General features: G+C 43.6%; 1 protein-coding gene across 1 annotated transcript in view; it reads left to right on the top strand.

Moving 5' to 3' along the window:
- Positions 1-1,121: 1,121 nt before the first annotated feature.
- TG (thyroglobulin) overlaps positions 1,122-22,549 on the top strand; it is a 144,995-nt gene continuing 123,567 nt past the window's right edge. Inside the window, exons 1-16 of the mRNA XM_063418884.1 lie at positions 1,122-1,202; positions 1,459-1,592; positions 2,469-2,566; positions 2,996-3,199; positions 3,408-3,567; positions 7,046-7,152; positions 8,247-8,390; positions 10,265-10,450; positions 13,718-14,782; positions 16,393-16,980; positions 18,166-18,408; positions 18,775-18,912; positions 19,480-19,557; positions 19,997-20,109; positions 20,978-21,089; positions 21,770-21,970. Of these exons, the coding sequence (XP_063274954.1) occupies positions 1,122-1,202; positions 1,459-1,592; positions 2,469-2,566; positions 2,996-3,199; positions 3,408-3,567; positions 7,046-7,152; positions 8,247-8,390; positions 10,265-10,450; positions 13,718-14,782; positions 16,393-16,980; positions 18,166-18,408; positions 18,775-18,912; positions 19,480-19,557; positions 19,997-20,109; positions 20,978-21,089; positions 21,770-21,970 (3,652 nt within the window). The remainder of the gene's footprint in view (positions 1,203-1,458; positions 1,593-2,468; positions 2,567-2,995; positions 3,200-3,407; positions 3,568-7,045; positions 7,153-8,246; positions 8,391-10,264; positions 10,451-13,717; positions 14,783-16,392; positions 16,981-18,165; positions 18,409-18,774; positions 18,913-19,479; positions 19,558-19,996; positions 20,110-20,977; positions 21,090-21,769; positions 21,971-22,549) is intronic.

Here is a 22,549-nt window from a genome sequence, read left to right as displayed (position 1 = left end):
CTGGTTATTGTGTGCTGTGCAAACTAAGGCTGGGCTCCTGGTTAAATGCTAAACTATAAGGATCTTTAAGTGGTCAGGCTTACTTGATTTTGTACACCTGGATTTTGGGTGGGAAAAAAAATGTATTCTCAAAGGCTAGAGGAGGAGCATAGGTAAGAAAAGGTGCTTCTGCAGGGTTGTGAAGTTCCTCAGTCACATCTTCTACTTGTAGGTGCCATCGTCTAATTTAGGCTTGTACCTGAAGATATTGGATAATCTGAGTGCTGCCCCCAGTTCTTTGGCCTGAGTCTGATAGTCCTGAGTTTGGTTGATCACAACCAGTGATTTAAATCACTGAATTAATTAGTCATTTAACTCAGATGTCTTGGTAGACCCTCTCTAGCACTGTACACAAGGATCTCCACACATCGCAGAGCAGCTGATGTTTGGGATGAAAATGGGGAGCTTTGTCTATGTGACATTGTCTATAGATGAGATCACCTGAAATTTTGCAGTCTCATGAAAATTTTCACATGGTCTTAAGGGGGACATAGTAAAAACTCACAGGAACAGATGTGATTAAGAAGCACTAGAAGCACAGGAACCATCTGCAGCTGTAGAAGTTCTGTGAGTTGCAAATTATTTCAGGCTTAAAAGCATTCAGAATACTTATGATTTATTTGTACTACAGTGTGTGATCATGCTCAGACCAAATACTGGCTTAAGCAAACATTTGGACTAAATTGCTGTACCTGTGGGTTTGTTTGCTGTATTTTTATAAACTAATCTGTGGTATTAAGAGCATGACATTCATCAGATTTTGAGGATGAGGAAAGTGTCAGATCAACTAATCTGCTCTGTAAAAAGAACTGATTGAATTTCATCGTTCTGCATTCTACATCTAAAACAGCAGCAAATGCAGCTTTGAATGCATTAAAAATTTGCTAGGTGGCTTCAGTAGTTAATAATTTGCCCCACTGAAAATTGAGAGTGCTCCTAATATGAATTAGTCTGATGCTGCTGCTAAAAATTGATTATTTTTAAATATTTCATGAGATTAAGAAGAAATACCTCTCCGTTTGGTGGCATAGTGAGTGACTTAGCTTCAATAAAGATAATCACTCAGAAAATTTAATGGTGGTATGTGTGGTTGTGCAAAGGGCTCTTTTGTGGTCATAGACACAGTAAAGAACCCCAAATACCAGAAAATTATAGTCATGCCAGTACAGAACAGAGCTGAGAGTAACTAAACACAGGCCTGGGAAAGGGGTTCATGATCATCTCTGCCATGTGCTCGTCCTGCAGCTGGCAGAGCAGCGGGTTTGTTCAGTACCTGCCTCTGCTGCCCCACACAGAAATGCACACAGGGAGTGATGGGAAAACAGCCTGGGATGACCCCTGAACCTGGGACTGTTCCCCTGCAGTGCTGGCACTGACAGAGTTGTGGTAAGAATGGGTTTGTGGTGAGACCACCCTTAGGTGTTTATCTTCTTGCTGTTTTCAGAGTATCAGACAGAATCCCAACCACTGCGTCCGTGTGAACTTCAGAGGGAAGAGGCTTTTGCAGCAGGAGCAGTCTACGTTCCTCAGTGCACAGAGGATGGCCAGTTCAGGTAATTCATCCCTGCCATTAATGTGCTGCCATATGGTGTGATCTTTCATTGCTAATGAAAGTTTTAGCCTATCTTGAAGAGGCATTGTATCAGTGGGCTGGAGGATGAGGAGTGCAGGAGACTTGAAGGGACTTCACTGAGCCATTTTGCAGATCCAGACTCTCCCAAGTGAATTCCTAGTTTTTGGAAGTAATCTCTGGGTTAAGAGGTCAGTCTAAGATTAACAGGCTGATCTTGGCAGCATTATTTGGATGTCAAATACTTGGTGCAGTTTGCAGTGTGCTGCTGTTTGTTGTCTTCCTACCCGTGCTCATGGGTGAATGTGTGTGCCAGCTGGCACAGCTCAGCCAAGTGACTGAGAACTTATCCACCCTCATTAGTGGAACAGTCACGTTTCCTTCTGAAGGCAGTAAAGAAACTAAAAAGCACCCAGAGAACAGTGATTTAGGGAGCAGCATGTGCTTGAAGGTGCAAGAAGCTAACAAGTTAAAGCTGAGGCTGAGACAGATTGTAATTTCTCTATTATTATCTTGTTTTTGCCACTGGTGGCAACTGTGACCATTCTAGATTTGACTTAGAAACTGTCCCAAAGTGTTTGGTCAGTCTCAGATAATGAGAATTAGGGTTCTGTCCAACCTGCTTGCTTCCTCAATGACTTCAATTCACATATCTGCAATTCCTGAAGAGTTCAGAGAATTACTGGATTTAAGGGTTCCCACTGATTAGAGTTGCCAGAAATGCAGCTCTTGCCAGTTCCATAGTTTGTGATTTTAAAGTATTTGATGTGATTTGGTTTGCTTCATGGTTTTGTTATGTCTGGTACTGACTGAGGACTCTGCACATACAAAATAAAATGTTACTTGTGGTCTTCTTCAGGACAGTCCAGTGCAGTAGGAATGGTCTTTCCTGTTGGTGTGTAGATGAGAATGGTGTTGAGGTTCCTGGCAGCAAACAGGATGGATATCCCATATCCTGTAAGTAAAAAGTTCCTATTTTTGCTCTATTTTTCCATTTAAATGTGCATTTGAACTGCTGAAATCAAGAAAAGGCTAGCCCCAGACTTCAATGGACTCTGGTTTGTGGTGATTTGCTACGTCTTTCTAGTGGATTGTCATGGAAACCTGATACACCTGGATGTCTGTATTTATGAAGGTCCCAGTAAGACAAATTGTGAAGGAAAAGTTGATTTAATACAATGGCTTTTGAGTTGGAGAGCTTCAACCCCATCTGTGGTGGGCTTCTCTATACCAATTTTCATAACCTCAAGTCCATCAATGTCCTCATGCCACCTGGGTGGCAGACTTAGAACTTGTAATTCTGAGAAAATTCAGATCTTTTCTCAATAAATGATTCAGTGGCCAACAAGAACCCTCCTCTAACAGTGCCCCTCTCTGGTACTTCAGGCTTGTCCTTTTGCCAGCTGAAAAAGCAGAGGATCTTGGTGAGCCGATACATCAACAGCAGCAGCATCTCCTACATCCCTCAGTGCCTGGATTCAGGGGCTTTTGACGAGGTGCAGTGTGACATGGAGCTGGGGCAGTGCTGGTGTGTAGATCCAGAAGGAATGGAGATTTATGGCACCAGACAAAGAGGAAAGCCAGCACGGTGTAAGTAATATTCAACAAAATAAGGGGGTTTGCAGGTTTGAAAGGCTTGGTGTGAATAGAGACCAAGATTACTGAGTCCATAAAAACAAGATGATGCACCTCAGTGTCTCATGTAAGGAATGCAACCCCCTTTTAAACAACAGGGTGCCCATTCAGCTGTTTGTGGGAAGTCAATAGACAAATAAACATTACCTCTTTTCCTCATTAGGTCCAGGGAACTGTGAGATCCGGGATCGTCGCATCCTGCACGGGTTTGGGGAGAAGAGCCCGCCACAGTGCTCAGCAGATGGAGAGTTTCTGCCTGTGCAGTGCAAGTTTGTCAACACAACAGACATGAGCGTTTTTGATCTTGTTCATAGTTACAACAGGTAAGAGCTCAGGTTTCTGAGTCAGAAAGGGAATCCTGCATACCCCTTCAAGGCACCATCTGACTGCTTTTTTGTGATTTTTGCTGCATGGAGTCCTTCTTCTGTAACTGCACATTATGATATATTCTGTTAAAGAATGGGCCAAGTGAAAAAACTCTTCCTTCTGAATTAAATTTGATTATTAAAAAAAAAAAAAAAAAAAGAAAAAGAAAAAGAAAAAAGTGTTCCATCCCTGCAGTCTAATTGGTTGTCTTCACACACCACTGGATACCACCTTGTGATCTGTAGTAGCCAGGGCTGCTTTTGAGACAGACAGACAACAGCAAGTGAGATAAAATCAGAAGGAATAGAGTGATTTGGATGTAGATATGAGGTAGGAAAGACAATTCCATATGGGAGAGGAAAGCAGTGATAACATGCAAGGATGAAGTTCCATCTGACAGTGAAAACATCTTACGTGTCCATTAGGTGGTGTCAGGGTTGCTTACGTGGTGAAACAGTGAGTGAGGAACTGCTGTGCTGGTGCAGAGCTGGCTCTAGGTGGTTGCAGAGGGTTGGAGTTTGTTTTGGTGCAGGTGTTCAGTCTCTCCAGAGAAACCTTTCAGTGTCTCACTGACTCAGCACCTCAGTCAGCACCAGTTTCTCTGGTGGAGGACAGTGCACTAAAGATAAATCTCATTGTGACTTGGCTCTGTAGCAGCAAAGATGTTTTATTGTAAATGTCAGTTTTGCTCTTTGGAGGGGTTTCTTTTTAATTTAGGTGAAACTGAAAGACAGGTCTGAATGCACAGTGCAAATTTGTCAGAGCTTCAGGAGAGATTGTTTTGGTGAGAGCAAAATAATCCGGCTCTTTTGTTTGTTGGTCTGTGGAGTGTTGAAATGCTAAGAAAGCAATTATAGTGGAGAAATCAATGCTTTAAACTGACTTTTTTTTTTTTTCTTCCCACTGGGAGATTTGCCTTTAAATACCTGTGAGACTGGATTTTTCTGTCCGTGTCATGTAATTAATCACAGCAGGATCATTTCAGTCCCAGCTGTCTACCTTCTAATTATGGCATTGGCTTAACCTAATGCCACCATATCTGAGTATTTAAGGCCATTAATATATTTATTTTCACACTACTCCTGCCTGAAATGTCATTATTCCTTCCCCAAACCAGGGCAGAATGCACAGTTGAAGGGATGAGTTCCACAGCAAAGGACTGGAGCTGAACAAGGATTTTAACCCGAAATTTATGTTCATATGGAACCAGTGGAGAAACTTTCTTTGGCTCCACAGACTGATTTTTGAAATCTGGAAATATCATCTTAACTCTTTCCAAATCGTTTCCCTAGACCTTCATAAATATTCCAGAATAGGCTGGTATGTAAAACCACCTCCCCCAAACAAATGGGGAAAACCAGAAGTTTAGAGCTAGGACTTTTCCAAACAGAAGACTTCTAAAAAGAAAGATGAGCCCAAATTTCCTGCCTCACCTGGAGAGCTTGGCTGCTGTTACTTTTTTTGCATGGTCTGTGTCCAGGTCCTGCCTGGGCAGCCATATAGAACACCCTATAGCAGATTGATGGGAACTGTCAAAAAATCAGAAGCCAAGGAGGATTTTTTTACTTTCTTGCTATAATCGGTAGTGAGTTGTCTTTGCTGGAAGCCAGGAGAAGAGACTCGTATTTTGAAGTCCAACAACTTTACATTTATTTATTTTCCTGTATTGTTGAGTGTGAGCATTCTTGTTGAAACACATAGAGACACTATAAATTTATCCATAACTTAAATGTAGTCACAGTTGGTTTGTACTGGCTCTGAAAAATGAGGAATTCTATGTTATTGCTACTGATCTCAATGACTGTGGTTAAAGAGTCTGAGAAAATAAAAAATGTGGTAAGAATTGGATTTTCCACATAAGGTGAGAAAAGTTTTGCCCTCTTGTTTGTGTGGGCCTAATTTATATCTGTTTATAATTTATTTAGCCTTCCAATATTTAAACGGGGCTACAAGAGAGGTGGAAAAGGACTTTTAACAAATGCATGTAGTGTTAGGACAAAGGGGAATGGCTTTGGACTGAAAGAGGGTAGGTTTAGATTTAGATATTAGGAAGAAATTATTTCCTATGAGAGTGGTGAGACGCTGGTACAGGTTGCCTACAGAAAATGAGGAAACCCCACCCCTAGAAGTGTTGAAGGCCAAGGTTGGATAGGACCCTGAGCAACTTGGTCTAGTGGGAGCAGCCCCTGCCCATAGCAGGGGGGTTGGAATTAAATAGTCTTTAAGGTTCCTTCCAGTCCACAATGTCCTATGATTCAGGCTAAGTCTTGGAGGTGGCAAAGGCCTCTTGCTCTGCTCACTTGAGCACCAGCTCTGAGCCAGACAAGCATTTCACTGCAGTGCTCAGGCTACACGTTCTAGAGCATCTTTGAGGCTGCTGTAGTGTGGCACTGAATTGAGCCTGGTCACAGTTTCCCAGCGTGGCTGTGAACTGCCTTTCCCCAGTTAATCAGTGCCTAATCCACCAATATTCTTATTGCTGAGTGACCATCCTTGGTAAAAACCTAATTTGTGTAACTCTCTGAAGGTGTTGAGCAGAAAATTCCACTTTCCTGTTGCCAGGTTATTCCAAATAGGCCACGTGCAGCTGGGACACACAGACCTTTATACTATTTCAGGGTAAGGGGATGTGTCCATTAAATAATATGATTGTTTTAGAACTTGGCACTTTGAAACTAGGAAAACTTATCTTTTGCTTGGAGAAACCTCAGGATATCCCTCAATTAAGACTCCATTTATTATAGTTTTTCCAACTTGAACCTATTAAGTTTATTTCTTAAATAATTGCTTTGCTGGAATAAGGCTGTTGTCACTCCTAGAATATTACACTGGAAATCATCTCTTTGATCTCCAGAAACCAAAGTAAGTCTTGTTGCATATTAAAATCCTTTTCTCCTTCTCCTTAATCTGTTGAGCCATGCCTTGAAAATGAAAGAATTAGCAAGGTTTTTATCAGGTTTTGTACTTAATTCAGTGTAGAAATTGTATGTGGCAAGTAAGGAAGGGGAAGCAGCCTTTTTTTTTAGGCATTCTGCCATCTCGTGCAGATTTGTGGAAGGATCTAATGAATGGGTGTTGTAATAACACTAAGCCAACGCCCATCTATTTTACACTCTTTGACAGGCTCCCGAAGATGAGAATAGAATTGAAAGTGAGTTAGATGCAGGGTGCATGCTTAGGAAGGCTCAGAAATCTGTGTGAAGGGAGATTATCCTGTTTGTTTAGAAAAATGTCATTTAGGAGAGTTGCTATCCTGCCGAAACAATGATCTGGATCATGTAGGCACCTGGTTGCCAAAAGGAGACCAAAGCATTTTGTCCTGGCCTTGTGCTCTGCAAACATCCTTCTACAAAATCAGGAAGGAAACAGCTGACACTGTGTTGTGGGCAGTGGGCCTCCCTGGGCTCTTGACAGGCACACTACTTTTTCTTCCAGGCTCCCAAGGACTTTCCAAAAATTCAGCTCAGTGAGGGAAACATTCCCGGAGATCTCTGGGTACTGTTACTGCGTGGACAGCCTGGGGAGAGAGTTAGCAGACACAGGTAAGTGGATTCCAGCATCTCAGCCTTTAATCTGGGTGGTGCTGAGTTCCCAAGGGAAAGGATAGTAACAGCTATCAGTATTCAGATTCATTTGGAAGTTCAGTATCAATCTTACAAGGGGTAAGACCAGTGGGACCAGTGTAATGTCCATGGGGAGGGCTGGAGCTCACCAGGGAAATCCCACCCTGAGCAGAGCTTCAGTCAGCAACGAGGGGAGTTGGTGCCTGGGAGCTAATCCTGTCCTCCTTGGGATGTGGAATAGGATTTCTGAATGTCCTCTTTCTGCCCACACTAGAAAGCTGTGCCTTATTTGATATCTCCTGTTAGCAAATTCAGGGGAGTATAAAGGGCCTGAAGAATGAACTTTTTTTTCTTACTTATGTAGAACCATGGAATTGTTTGGGTTGGAAAAGACCTTTAAAGAATATGTAGTTCAACCTCTCTACAATGGGCAGAGACATTCTTTTCTCTCATAACCTCAGGATTTAGGCATTTTAATAGTTGATGGGATGGTTTAGAAGAAAAAATGTTATTTTTTCAGCAAGGGGAAATGAGGAGGTTGAGAATTTCAGGACCTTCCTTAGATAATGTAGTTTTGATTTTTATTTTTTTTAAGGGGAAAAATACAAAACACAATAGCTTGAGATTTGAATGATAGTCAAGAACTTCAACAGTTAGTTCCCAGAAAAGAAAGAAGTTATCAAAAAAATCTCAGTTCTCAGAGAAACTACTGAATGTCCTGGTTTTTAGTATGCAACCAAAATTACTTGTAGTTGGTTTTGGTAACATCTGTTTCCAAAATTCCATCCATTTCTGTACTGCAGGCTGAACCTAACAAAACCACAGCCTATAGCCAGTTACAGGATGTTTCTCCTGCTTGTTTTGGTAGATGTTAAGGTATAAAGGTGGTGCCTGGGCACCTAGCCCTGGGTTCAGGGTGTGGTGCTTTAGGGTTATGCAGTATAAGTTCAGATTTGACTTGTTTAGAGTACTGGAGTTATTTTTTCCTGAGAGTCTCCCAGCTTTGCTCCTCTGGTATAAGGGTGACTTCTGTTTTGAAAGAAGGCCCTGTACTAAAAGTCTGTCTTTCCCAGGCTTGGAGCTGCTGCTTGATGAAGTTTACGACACAGTTTTCTCCATGCCAGAGCCTGCCCGCACCTTCACAGAGAGCAGCATCCACAGGATCCTGCAGAGGCGATTCCTGGGGGTCCAGCTGGCCACCTCTGGCAAGTTCAGGTGTAAGTAGCACCCAGGAGATGCTCTGTAAATCAGCTGGCAGTGCTGGAGCTTTTATGTTACAGCTACTGTTGGGGAGGGCTGTTCTAAGACTTTTTAGCTCTAAAAATGTATAATATCACAGTTTCAATGCAAGAATCAAGGTCCCTCAATTGCAGCTGGCTTTTATCCTCTGCACTGTACATTCTTTTGCAGCAGATTGTACCTGTCCTCTGGTCACTGCTTTCCCACCTGCCTGCAGATCACATTGTTTGAAATCCCATGAACTCTCCGTATCTCTTGCCCTGAGATTATGGAAATGGATTTATTAAATTGAAAGCCTGAGAAAATGCTCCCTAATTTATGTTGGTACACTAAGAAACAGGAAGGATTTTACAATGACCACGACACACTCCCTTCCCAGGAGGCCACACAAGAGTTTGTAGAGCCTTGGCCAGCAAGGCTAAACTTTTGGATCCGTCCTTGGGCCCACTCCTTCCCTGGTCAGGGCAGGTGTGTGGGGAGAGAGTTTCTCCACTTACAGGCAATGAACTCTGCAGGACAGGAGGTCAGGTACCTCCTTTCTCCCAGACCAGAACCCAAAGCAAACTGCCTTGGCTGAGGAGAGTTTGAATCTCCTGTGTGATACCTCATCCTCCTATCCAAAATATCAAACTCATCTGTCATTACTTTCTGACTCTTGCTAAGGAGTTGCATCACCAGAAATAATAAGCAGATACTGATGTCAGTCTTCTGGCCATATAGTCAAACAGTTTTTCTGGCTTTGGGACAAGCTGATTCTTCTGGGGAGTCTTGAAAGCATCTTCCCTCTGCACTGCACAGTGGTTTTGCTTAGCTCTGGCTGTAGCTGGGGCTGCAGCAGCTGTCAGCGCAGATGAAGGTGTTGCAGCCACAAGATGGAGATGTGACCTCGTTCATCAGGATGCTCTGGTGACTTACACAGCTCTGTCACCCGAAGCCACTCAAATCAGGAAAGCTGTCAGAGTCCCCTGGGTGAACAGGTTGCTCTGACACGGTGCTCTCATTGCCTCACTCATGTAGCTGGGTGGAGCTGGAAAGTTCTTGAAGGTGAGAAGTGGTTAGGTTGTAGGATTGCAGGTTAATATAAAGAAGCAAAATTTTTGTTCAGAGGGTAAAGTCCTGTATTGGAGAGAGCATACCCCAGAAAATTTACTTGCTGAATTTTGCCCTCTTTGCCTTTAAGGTCAGTTTGACAGGATTAGGGCCTTCAGATCCCTGCAGAGGGAAATGGAGACATAGGGTGGTCTCAGCCCATATGTCCACAGTGGTATGTATGAGATTGCCAAAGGAGAAGTGAGCTCACCTCTCAGTGTCCTCAGAAGGAAACAGAGCACCATGACAGAGCAACCTGTTCATCCAGGGGACTCTGACAGCTTTCCTAATTTGAGTGGTTTCGGGTGACAGATCTGTTTGGGTGCAGATCTGTTTGCAGGTGCAGTGCCTCATTCTCTTCAGAAACATCAGTGTTTGCCTTCAAATCATTCCCCCAAGCTGTACGCCTGTCTCTGATGACCAACTCTGCTTTTGCACTAAGGGCTAGAACTCCCCCAGCCTCCAGCGTGGTTCCCTGGGATAAATATTCCTGCTCTGCCCACTTGCAGCTGTGGCTGAAAAATGTTTGGAGGTTTTATCTTCTGTTTAGCTTTCAGAAATTAACACCTAAATTCTTCTCGGAAAAAGAGGATGGGGAATTCGCAGTTTGAGCTGGTACTTGATGCATCACTGAAAACGATCAGGAAATTAAACTTCTTTTTTTTTTTTTTTTTCCTCCCAAATAGGCAAACGATGGGCTCGGACAGAGGTGGCTCTGAATCGTTTCCCTTCCCCTGGTTAAGGCTCTCTGTTTTCCCCGCAGGCCCCTCGAGGTGCGAGGCTGAGCGCTCCGCAGCGCTGCGCTTCCAGCAGCCCCTGGTGCCCTCCTGCGCGCCGGGCGGCGGCTTCGCGCCCCGCCAGTGCCACCCGCAGGGACCGTGCTGGTGCGCGGACAGCCAGGGCCGGGAGATCCCGGGCACACGGAGCCGAGGACAGCCCCCGGCCTGCGGTATGTACGAGATTGCAAGGGAGAAGCCAGCCCACCTCTCAGTGTCTCCAGAAGGAAACAGAACAGACCCGCTCCTTTCTCTGCTCTGACAGATTCTGCTGTTCAAAGATTCTGGAACCTCCCTGCAACCGTAGACTCCAAAGAGTCATTCTAACAAATTATTACATGTCATATTACAATATTACATGCCTTTTATCTTCTGTTATGATCTTTCTTTAGCCTTTTAGTTTTGCATGCAGCAAGGCTTTTCTTTGTGGCTCTGGTATCTGGCTCTCGACTCCAGGAGCTGAGGTGTTAAGTGAGAATATCTGGGGTAATACAGGGAAGCAGGTGATGGGGATTTTGTGTTTTACCTTCTTCCTTTGGTGAAATGCTGTGGAATTTCATCTCTCTTCTGTTTTTTTTTTTCTACTGCATATTTTACCATGAAAACTGCCAAGTCCTATAAAAAAACACCCAACAAACAATTCAGAAAAGGTGTATAGGTTAGGGCTTTGAGAGATTCCATGGAGAATACACCATCAAATCAGTGTTCCAAATGGAAATGACAGCAGAAATGTCCAGGGGCCGGAGGGGAAGAGGGAACTTAAAAACCTTTGCTCTGAAGAGCATTACCTAAATATTCAGGACTGTGCTGAAGGGCTGGGGCACAGGGTCTTAATGTGGGGGCTGCCCTGGGGGAAGGCTACTGCTCTGTCTGTGAGACAGCCCAGTTTCCCATGCAGCTAAGAAAGGAGGAATCTGCCCTAGGTGTCACGGCTGCAAGTGCTCAGAGCGCTCTGGGCACACACACTCACTGTGAAATGAAAACCTCAGCATGCCTCCGAGGCTGATCACCAAGGATATTACCAGGGAACCTGTAAGAGGCCTCGCTAAATGTTGGGACTGGTTGTTTTCTCTTTGAGTATGCTTTGCTGGGCCCTCCTGATAATTTTTTGAGGTGGGGCTGTGAAGAAAAGGGGACAATGACTTCAGGCTGCTTGCAGCTTTTATTGGCAGGCTCAGGAAATTTAAGCAGGGAAAAATTTCTGCAGAGGTTTCACAGATTAACTCCTGAGAAGGTTATAGCTGAGGTTATAGCTGAAGTCTTCAGACAGCTAGATGCCATGTGTGTGTTTCCAGTTCCCCTCTGTTTTATTTTTTGTTCAAAACCCACATGGATGTGGTACTTAGGGACACAGTTTAGTGCTGGGCCTGGCAGTGCTGGGTTAATGATTGGACTCAATAACCTTACAGGTCTTTTCCAACCTCAATGATTCTGTGATTGTTTAATGTCTTTGGCTCTCACACTCAGCATTGTCAGCACTGGAGGAGTCAGAGCACCAAGCAGTCCTGACAGGGACATGCTTCTTTTCAGACCCTTTACAGTAGATTCAGGCCAGCAGTGCCTTTGGTGTTTATTCTTTCTTCCTCTGTTTTGATTTGATTCAACAGTGGGTAGGAGGAGAGAGTGTTTATGACTCGTGATCCTACATTTGTTCCATATTACTGTTCCTGTGGAATTGTGGCTTACACTAACTTATTGGCCCTCTGAGGAATGTTTTTCATCCCTCTAACCAAGAGCCAACATTGAAAACAGAAGGGGCTCATCCTACAGAAAGTTCTTTTGCAAAGGAACTTCTGGGAAGGGACCCTGAGCTGCTGTCAGGAACTGCAGAGCACAACAAGGGTGCAAAAGCAGGAGTGAGAAAGACGTCAGCCACAGAACATCAGATTACTTGCTTATCTTTTGAGCAGCTTTTTAGGTTTCCGGCTTTTATCCTGATTGTTAACAGGATTTGTGAGTGCTTTATCATATTGCTTGGTTGTAGAATAAATGGAGATAGAGTGGGGAGCCCAAGGGAGCTGCTGCTGTAGCAGACTAAAGCTGCTTATCCACCCTGTCCCCTACAGCAGTGGTGCTGAGTGAGAAAGAGTGAGAAACTTGAAAATGAACATAACTTCTAAATATCCTCCTGCAGGTGGGAGATGCCACAAACTGGAGGCTGAGTCAAGATCATTGTGCTCAGCCCTCCCCTACAGAGTTATCTTCCAGGGATTTGCCTAATTGCCCTCTAACCTTTTATTCTTCCTAGCACTCTCTGGCAATAAATTTCATGATCATAATTATATGCTCTACATCTGGACTTCTCTGTACTGTGAGAAATACTGAATAATAATTGTCTATTGTGAATGACAGAATGTGGAGAATCCTGTTTTTTAAAACCTTTTGCATGGTTTTTTTGTCCAGGCTGAATGTTCTCTCGTGCTAAAAAAGCTGTTCTATCCTTAAAATATTTTTGCTTCCCTTCTCTATGATCTCTACTTTTCAAGGACAGGTAACTGTGTGGCATGTGAGTTAAGCTGCATTCCAGAGATGCAATCAGTGCCATAACCATCCTGTCTGTCTGATTCTTGATGTCTTTATATTTACCAAGTCTTTCCTTTTTTTTTTTTTTTTTCTGTCTTTTGAGCCCTAAGCTTTGTCCTTCTTCACTGATGTGTTGCATCCTAACTTGGAGCCATTGCTGCCTGTGTATCAGTGTACAGATGGGGCTGGATGCAGCCACACCTGTGACACAGCTTAGCCCAGGATATGGGCCCAGGGCCACTGTTGGTACCCTCAATACGTTGACATTTGACTATTTTTGTTGCAATTCTGTATTTTTTTTCCTTAGAGCTCATTCATGAGTGCCATCTGGTCCTTGACACTCTATTTCTGCTAATTTTGACAATTCATTTTCAAACCTCTTGCAATGAACACCTCACTATGAAACTGAAGATCTAGTGAGGAAACTTCCATAAATTCCTTATTAGTGGGCATTGTTTAAAATAACTTTCTGTTCTTTCACAATCTATTTCTCCTTCTTAGGTTCCCACATTTCACCTGGATCATTGGAGGTTTTTATTAGCAGCAGGCCTCCTACTAGAGAGCTAAAGTATTTGGAAAATACATCTTTCATTCTTTCAGGGAATGGGAAACATGGGAACAGGGATGAGAATTTCCATTGGGAAGCAACAGAAACAGTAAAAGACCACAGAGCAGGGAACTCAGCAGTGGGGAAGGAATGTTTCCTTTCATTTTGGGTCTTGACTGGAGAATTTTATTTGTAGACCAGAGGCACTAACATTTCAAATTCCTTAACAATTTGCATGAGGCATAGTTGAGAAGCAGGTTAATCTATACTTTAATGTTGCTTTTGCCCCAGCTGCTTGAAAGAGAGCAGTAGAATTACAGGTTCTGGAGGTTCCAAAATGTACTTTTTTCCTTTTTGAATCTTTCTTTAGGTGAGGATCAGTCGTGTGTCTCCGAGCGCCGGCGGGCCTTGTCAAGGCTCCTTTATGGCCCTGCTGGGTACTTCAGTCAGTCCAATTTGTTTTCCACACCAGATAAGCAGGCAGACAAAATTGACGGCTTCTCAAGACCCTGCCCTCCCTCTTTCAAGGAGCTGTTTCTGGACTCTGGATTGTCATCCCCACTTGCTCAAAGCCCGTTTGCCAGCCAGACTCCTGAGCTAGAAACCACCCTGAGTGAAGCCATCACAGGGATGTTCCCATTGAGGGAACTGGCTCAAGTGGCACTGCAATCTACTGCCAACCCAAAGCGTTTCCAAGAAAACCTCTTTGGAGGAAGGTTCTTGAAGAATTTGATCCAGTTTAACTTCACAGGGGCACTTGGCACTAGTGGGAAGTACAGCATTGGCCAGTTTTTCCCACAAGAGGTTGTGTCAGAGAGGGATAATGGCCAAGGCTCTCTGGAATCAGCTGAGGCATTTTCACTGGAGGTATCCAAGGGGAGCTCCATTTTGAGTAAACCTCTTGTGACCAGCTTTGGCCGCACAGTAACTCTGCAGGACAATCAGAATCTGATGAAATTCCTTTCTTCTATCCTGGAACAACCAGCTTTCTTTACTTTCCTTCAACAAGTAATTTCTGTCCCCAAAAGCATTGCTGAAGATTTAGGTGAAGTGGTGAAACTGGCACTGAGATCCAAAGACTGTGGTGAGGAGCCAAGGGACTTGTTTGTTCCAACATGCACCAAGGAGGGGAGGTATGAGGAAGTTCAGTGCTATGCAGGAGAGTGCTGGTGTTTGGACACTTTGGGTAAAGAGGTTCCAGGCTCAAGACGTCGAGGCAAACGCCCAAGGTGTCCCACTGAGTGTGAGAAGCAAAGGAGAAACCTGAAAAACCTGAAGCAAAGCCTGCCTGCGGGATCAGATCTCTTTATTCCCTCTTGTTCTGAGGATGGAGACTTTCTGCCACTCCAGTGTTATGGGACAAATTGCTTCTGTGTTGATTCGAATGGCAAGACTATTCCAGGAATAAGGGGGAAAGCTGGAAAGCCAATGCAATGTAAGTCCTAGGGACTGGGAATTTAAAGGTTCTTTCTTTTGGTATGGAATTCCATGGTTCTTTCTTCGTATATTACGTCTGGAAATAAATGAATGTTACATGTAAATGTCTCCTAACAGGAAAGCAAGCCAGCTTTACTTGCAGTGGCAGAGGGATAGTGAGAAATGCAGTGTGTGTTAATCTTGATATCCCAAGTCCTAAAGGTGGTCAGGGTGTAGGGTGGGCACACTCAAAGCAGAGGAGCCTGAGGTCCTGCCTGGTGACTGAACGTGTCATTGGCATGTCTCTACCTCAGTGTGTAACATCCATGATGCCCAGGAGACCTGGAGCTTCAATGGAACTGAAGGTGACCCCTGCCTAGTGAAAAAGCCCTTTTACTTCCAGACCAAGTCATCTGGACACAGTCACTGGTTCATCTTTACATAAGAACTAAAGATTTTCAGTGCCTTAAACTATGAACCTGATTTAGTCTTTTTAGCTGAAGAATATTATCTCAATTGGTAAGATATCACAGGACTCCAAATATAGGAGGGGGATTTAATGGCTGGTAGGCTTCTCATAGGTCACAAAGTCAGGCCAAAAAGGTGAGTTGCAAATGACTTTTGACATCAGTTTCATAGACAGTGTACTACCTCTCCTTGCCCTTTTCTTTATGGAATATGAAGAAAGAAGGAAGCACATAGGCAGTAAATATTTGTCTTTCAAGTTTCTGTGAATTGCAAATGACACATCAACAGGGAGAATAAACCAAGAGGAGAGCCTGCTTCTCGTTTTGGGAGAAATAGCAGTGTCCAGCAGTTGAGAGTGGTGCATAGTGAGGGAGCTCCTTTGAATAGCAGTTTGCAGAACTCATGGGGAGTTTGTTGTAATGATCTGAATTGAGAAGGGATTTATATCTAACAACCCATTTGTAGTGTAATCCAAAATAAAAATGTTCAGAATTCTCTGGTGAGATGAGATGGGATGAGCTCCCATGGTTGGCTGGGTTTGTAGAGCTGCTTGATGGCAAAGTGAAATTTGGCTCTGGAGATGGAAGAAAAGGCTTCCAAACCAAAACTCACTCCAATATTCTGAGGGATGTTATTTTTATATTCAGCAGCAATGTTCAGTAGAGCATAGAAAAAGAGGACACACAGTCTTAAGATTCTGGTTCAGTCCGAGGGGAAATAAAATCAGTATTATCCCACTGTTCAGATGGTTGCTTTTGCAGTGATTGGCTGAATAACAAGTAACAACCTGATTACTAAGTATATCTGGAAATACCTTAAAGTATATCTGAAAATACCTTATGGATGTAAACAAATTTAGGAAAGTATTTAGTGGCACCTGGCCTCCCAGCAAGAACTACAAGTACCTAATGTACTCACAAATTAAAAAAAACCCAAACATATCTGAATTCATCTTGGAGGGCTCACATCCCTTTGGAAATCTTGCTCTGGTTCAACATGGAACCTTAGTATAACTGAGCCCTCTTAGTGACAGGCCAGGAGTGTTGTTGTTATTATTGGGCTGAGTGACCAAGTTTTAGGAGTGGCGTTTACTGTGCTAGAGGATGGGGGTATTGTGTATTCAGTGCATGCAGAGAGATGTGCATGTTTTTCTTTTCCCAGGCCCGAGTGCTTGCCAGGTGGCAGCAGGTGAGGAGTTCCTCAGGGCCGTGGGGCTCCTGCTGTCAGAGCCCAGCGCTGTCCCCCGGCTGTCCCTGCTGTCCCTGCCACAGTGCGACGCGGCGGGCGGCTGGCGGCCGGTGCAGTGCGCCGGCCCTCCCGAGCAGGCCTTCCAGTGGTACGACAGGTGGGTGGCAGAGAACAACGGGGGCAGACCCCTGCCCATTGCTGACCTGTTGAACATCATAGCTGGGTATAAGGAGGTGGCCTCTGGAGACTTTTCAGCTTTTGTTAAAGCTTTGTACGAGGCTGGGCACCAGAACGTCTTCCCCGTGTTCTCCATGTATTCCTCCTTTGTGGATCTCCCGCCTGAAGTGCTGAAGGGAAACCTGACCAGTGCACCTGAGAACATTTTGCTGGACCCATATACGTTCTGGCAGCTTCTGACTGAGCAGCTGAGCTACTACCCAGGACCCTATACTGATTTCAGTGCTCCATTAGGCCACTTTGAGCTTCGTGAGTGTTGGTGTGTTGACAGCAAAGGAAGAGAGCTGGAAGGAACAAAGACAGGAGTGAACCAGGTTCCAGCATGTAAGTAACAATTTCTGGCATATAAGTTGGAGTGTTTTCTGGTCTTTTATTTTATGCCACAAGAGAGGGAAGTCCTTTCAATTGCTGTCAAGTAGCAGACAGTAACTTGTCAGAAAGATCCTCAGCATAGCCATTATCATTGGGCATCAGAAGTAGGGTGACTCATTTCTGGTAAACAAGTGGTGGCTGAGCTTTGGGAATAAGGAGAAATAAAGTTCCATATCAAGTTTGTATAGATTTTATAATTTGGAGTTTGGACATATAACACTTTTGCAAAAGATACTTAGCCATGTGGTAAAGGATATTAGAAAGTGTGAAGAGTTGTATGGAAAAATCAGGATTACACTGTAATGTAAATGACTTTCAAGAATGCCTTAAAAGGAAGCAAGAGGGATTTTCTTTACTGTTTCTTATTCTGTGGTCAAGAGTAACAGATATCACCTAGAAGTCAGTAGGAGGAGAGTGAGACCAGCACTGAAGTGCAGTAAGCTCTCTGTCTAGACACCTCCTCCAAAGGTGCTGGGCCCTCTTTGGGGTTACTCCAGCAGATGACTTATGCTATAAATGCCATCACTGAAATTCTTCTCATTACACAGAATTTTTCCAGCTGTGAAGAAGAGACAGGACAATGAACTGGTAGAGATTCCAGTTCTGTGGGCAAGTGGGGAATAAAGGGAATGAAGCAGATTAAGAGAGTAATTTTGGAAGAGCAGGTTTCGTGGAGCTGGTTTGGTGTGTTGAACTGCCCTTTCTGGGTCAGTAGATGTATGGAGAGGACAGGCTGAGTGTCAGCTGCCACTCCAGCCCCAAAGGATATACCTTCATTTTCCTTTCTGACTCTCACTTCTGATTATCCACATTTTTTTATGGCAGTAACTGAGGAAATGTTCTGTAGGGATGTATTGACTCAGTTTGTAACCAATAAGGATTTACTTAAAAACGTCAAGCCTTTGGCCCAGGACATGGAGAGTGTTTGTGTGACTTAGGGCACTCTAAGACTCTCTTTGTTAAACAGCTAAGCACTGATGAGTGTCTTTTGCTTGCTTCATTATGCAATTCAAAACTGATTTCAGAGGGAAACAGATGATGCTAATTAAAAGACCAGTTAGTTTTCACATGCAAATATTTACTGGATTTTGATGAAAGATGTTAATATACTCTTCATATATATACTTTTTTATACAGGTCCTGGTATATGTGAAGGTGTGAAGCAGGAAGCCATGAAATTTATGGAGGAGGCAGAGCAGCTCATCCTGGCCTCCAATGGGTCCCAGTTTGCCTTTGGAGAGAGCTTCTTGCTGGCCAAGGGGGTACAGCTCAGGGACAGTGACCTCCTGCGCTCTGCCGGGCCCCGTGGGCTGGTGGCAGGGATCTCCCAAAAGCTGCTCTCAGGCAGTGACTCTGCTCTGCAGCTGGCTGCATGGTCAGGTGGGTGCAAGGGACAGGAGGGCTGCTTTCAATGCAATCATGCCCAGAATCTGTGCAAGAGCACTTGATGTCAAATGCAGCTTTGCTGAAAAGCAGGTGTGGCTCAGCAGGTGTGTAATTAATCAGGGTCATTAAGCTGCTGCTCCAAAAACTGATTTTGATTGTCTCATATGTATGACACAATGCAAACATAAAATCTGGGCACTAGTCAGCCTTTTTAAACTTAAATTATGTACCTTTATGTACTTAAATTTATCTATTAATTTGTCTTCTGAATTACAGAGGACATTCAGATTTTTGCAAATATGTGCATTTAATATATCCAGTATTGGGCACTAGCAGATTTCTTTTACTTCTCTTTTATAGTCCTGCACTTCTACTGGCAGAGTCACTTTACATCAAGACGTTCTGCTGGGGAAGCAGCACAGCTGGGATTTCTCCCTTACATCCCTCAGTGTGATGGCCTGGGAAACTGGGAGCCAACTCAGTGCTATGAGAGCACAGGTGAGCAGTTCCTAGCAAGGCACTCTGCGCTGTCTAAATAAACAAACAAACAAACACCCCAAACAAACAAAAAACCCCTAAGAATTCTAATTAAAAGATAGAAAACCAGTAGTAGTCAGACTGGAGGAAAGTGATGTGGTCTACAAGATGGGTGTAAATTGGCTGGACTCAAGTGGCAGCTCGTTTGGGCTCAAAAATGAGTAGTTGTTCATTTGCTTGCTGCTCTGTGTGATCCTTGGGGGTTGGTCCAGGGCTGGTATTGCTGAATGCCTTCACTCATGACCAGGATGGTGAAGTGGAGCACACCCTCAAGTTTGTGGATGATGCCAAATTTCTGGGAGTAGGTAATAGGGCTGCAGTGGGGGAGTCTCAGCAGAGCTGCTACGTTTCCATTGCCACCACTGCTCTCAGGTGTGGTCTACTTACCCCTGGATAGCAGAGCTAGCTGTGACTTGCATTTACTGACCCCTTTCTATGGAGCTGCTGAGGGTGAGAATCTTCCTAGTATGGAACAAAGCACAATGCAAAACCACATCTAAAACAAAGCTGCTTTTCTTCCCTGGCCAGGTCATTGCTGGTGTGTGGATGAGAGAGGTCGTTATGTCATGGATTCCTTGGTCTCACGCTCAGCAGAACTTCCAAAATGTCAGTTGGGTTTTCTTCCTAAATATTTGTCTTTACCTGTTCTTATAAATTTTAATATTTATTGGAAATTCTAATATGACATGAAGTAAGGTTTGCTTCTAACCATTGCAAGAAAGGTAAAAGTGATTATGATTGGGGTTTTTTTGCTAATTGATTTAATTTTGTTGTGTGTGATTTTGGCTTGCATGATCTGAGAGTGGACTCTCTACTGCTGGTGCCCTTCTGAGCAGGGGGACTGGACCAGTTCTCTACCAGGTGTGTCCAGAGGTGCCTTCCAGCCTCAGCCATTCTGTGGTGTTATCAAACACCAATCAGGAATTCCCTGCCTGAAACTGTAGCAGTGCCTAGCACAGATGTGTGAGGGAGCTGGTGATGTAACTCTTTCTCTTGCTTAGGTCTGAAACTTGATTTTATTTTAAAAATGTTTTCCCTCTGACAGGCCAGACTTCATGTCAGCGGTCTCGAGCCAATGCCCTAATTTCCAGCTGGAGACAGAGCAGTGCAAAGCTGGCCACCTCTGCAGCTGATCTGTTCATCCCCAACTGCCTTGAGGTGATTTAACATGATTGAGGGAGGAGCAGTTTTGCTTGCACCATGCCACAGTCACGTACACTTTCTGTCTATGCTCCTTAAGCACCTCTTGTGCATTTCTGTTAACCTGAAAGAAAAGCGTTACACAAAACTCACAGCCAGTGTTGCCCTACAGAAGGCAGAATTTAAATAGTTTTGAGATGGAGCCTGGGAATAGGAAGCTCTGTGCCTGCCCACACTTCCCTCCCACAGGCTGGCTCTGCCTGGTGCTCTTGGAGAGCTGTGCATAAAAGGCACATCTTAATTGACTGACATGTGGGAGCTCTTTCTTCCTGAGCTGTGAGAGGATGACAGTGTGAGAGGGAGCTGGGTGCATATGTCCCAGAAAACAGGGTCTGTGATGCTCTCAAAATGTGGCAGTGAGCAAGACAGAGACAGGCAAGGAATAGACATTTCGTGTAGTAGAATCATTATCATATGGAGTCATGTAATCAGTTTGGTTGGAAAAAACTGCAAAGATCAAGTCCAACTATTACCCCAGCATTGCTGAGTCCACCACTGAATCATATCTTTAAGCACACTTTTTGAACATGTTTCAAGCTAGGATTTTTTCAGAACTTTATCTCAATGGATTTTTAGTCTACATCCTGCTTAATGGTTCAACTCAGTGATCTTAGAGGTCTTTTCCAATGTAAATGATTCTTGATTCTTTCAGGGACTGGTCTGTCTATTAAATTAGCTAGACTGTATTTTGTGTTGCATTTCAATATGTTTTAATTATGGACAAGTGTAAACATAAAGCATTTTAACCAGTCTTTGGGGTATAGATTTTGGTGTGTCTGTATTAAAATGCATTGCTCTGCAGTGACAGGTCCTTGATTCTTTGTAGACAGGAGAATACACTGTACTGCAGAGATCTGACACAGATATTTGGTGTGTGGATCCTGTGTCAGGAGAAATATTCCAGCGTGGCAGCAAAGACTTGGATGGCAATCCTGAGTGTGAGTAATGCTTTGCCCCTGCTTGTGATGCCTCATGCTGTGCAGCAGATGTACTTTCCTCCTCAGAATGCTGCCTGTGAAACATGGGAGGCTCACAGTTTAATTCCTCAGTGATAGGGTACATACAAAGCACAGCAACATTGAAAGGGTATCTGAAAATAGTTACCCTTTACTTTCATAACACCAGAAATAAAACAGTCTAAACAAACTTATGAACGGGCTTTTATGCATTTTTAAATCTTTGATTTCTTACTACCATTTTAACTATTTAAAAATATAAATGATCATATAATTACATTTAAAATTACCTTGATCAAAAATTTTTACTAAAAGCTATATTTTTATTAACTTGATTTTTTTGGCTCCTAAATATCAGGCTCTAAATGATACACCATCACATTTATAAAAAAAAAAAAAAGAAAAATAAATTACAGCATTTTTTCAACTGTTTTTCTAAAACAGTATCACTTGCACTTTAATCTGTAGAAAAAAATGTGTGTTTTTTTCTAGTGGAAGTAAATTCCCTGTTTCTATAATGAAACAAATTATTTGTTTTCGTGGTCACTCTTCTTTCTTCCTACCCACAAAAGAGGCTGGAAGCACTGCTGGTAAAGTGTCAGTTTGTCAGTTTGGTCAGTTTGTTGTGTTCTGTATCTTGCAAAGTCTCTCTCTCTTTGAAGGCCCCAGCTTCTGTGGCATGCTGAAGTCCCAGGCTGTCTCCCGAGGAGCTGCCCGAGGTTACATCCCCCAGTGTGAGGGGGGCAGCGGGGGCTTCTCCCCGGTGCAGTGCAGCCCGGAGCAGCAGAGCTGCTGGTGCGCCTTTGCCAACGGAGAGGAGGTGCCGGGGACTCGAGTGAATGGGGGAAGACCACAATGTGCAAGTGAGTCCCTGCTGCAGGCATTTTACTCGTCAGCAAACCCAGGCCTGAAATTTAACACGGATCCTAATTTTTTCCACTTGCTAGTTGAATTTAATCTTATTTCTGCAGACCTTTAGAGACTTTTGCTCAAGCAACAACAAAATTTATCTTTGTGTTGTCGTAGATTGCAGACCCAGCTGGGCATGCTGTCCAGTTTTATTCAGGTATTTTGTGAGGGAAAAAGGAGAAGAAAATGGATCCTTGACTTTTACTAATTCATAAAATTGGTTGAATCAAACCATCTGAGCTATGAAACCCAGCTATAAGGCCAGCCTGAACAGCTTGCTGCAAACTTGAACCTGCTCCAGTCTGAGCTGGCTCTGGGATTAAAACCCATTCAGCTGACTAAAATAAAATTTGAAAAATGTATGCTTCTGCCATTCTGACTCTTGGCTTGTGACCAGAACTGTGAAAAAGATGTGCCAAAACATTGCATATTCACAGAGTATTTCCTGAATGACCTGAGCTGTGAAGCACTGGAATTCACTCATGGTTTCCAGTGAGATATCCAAATAGGAGACATTTGGATAAATTTAATTT

Source organism: Prinia subflava, chromosome 1 (genome assembly GCF_021018805.1).
Source record: "Prinia subflava isolate CZ2003 ecotype Zambia chromosome 1, Cam_Psub_1.2, whole genome shotgun sequence".
NCBI classification, from domain to species: Eukaryota; Metazoa; Chordata; class Aves; order Passeriformes; family Cisticolidae; genus Prinia; species Prinia subflava.
This window is presented reverse-complemented; position numbering and strand designations above follow the sequence as displayed.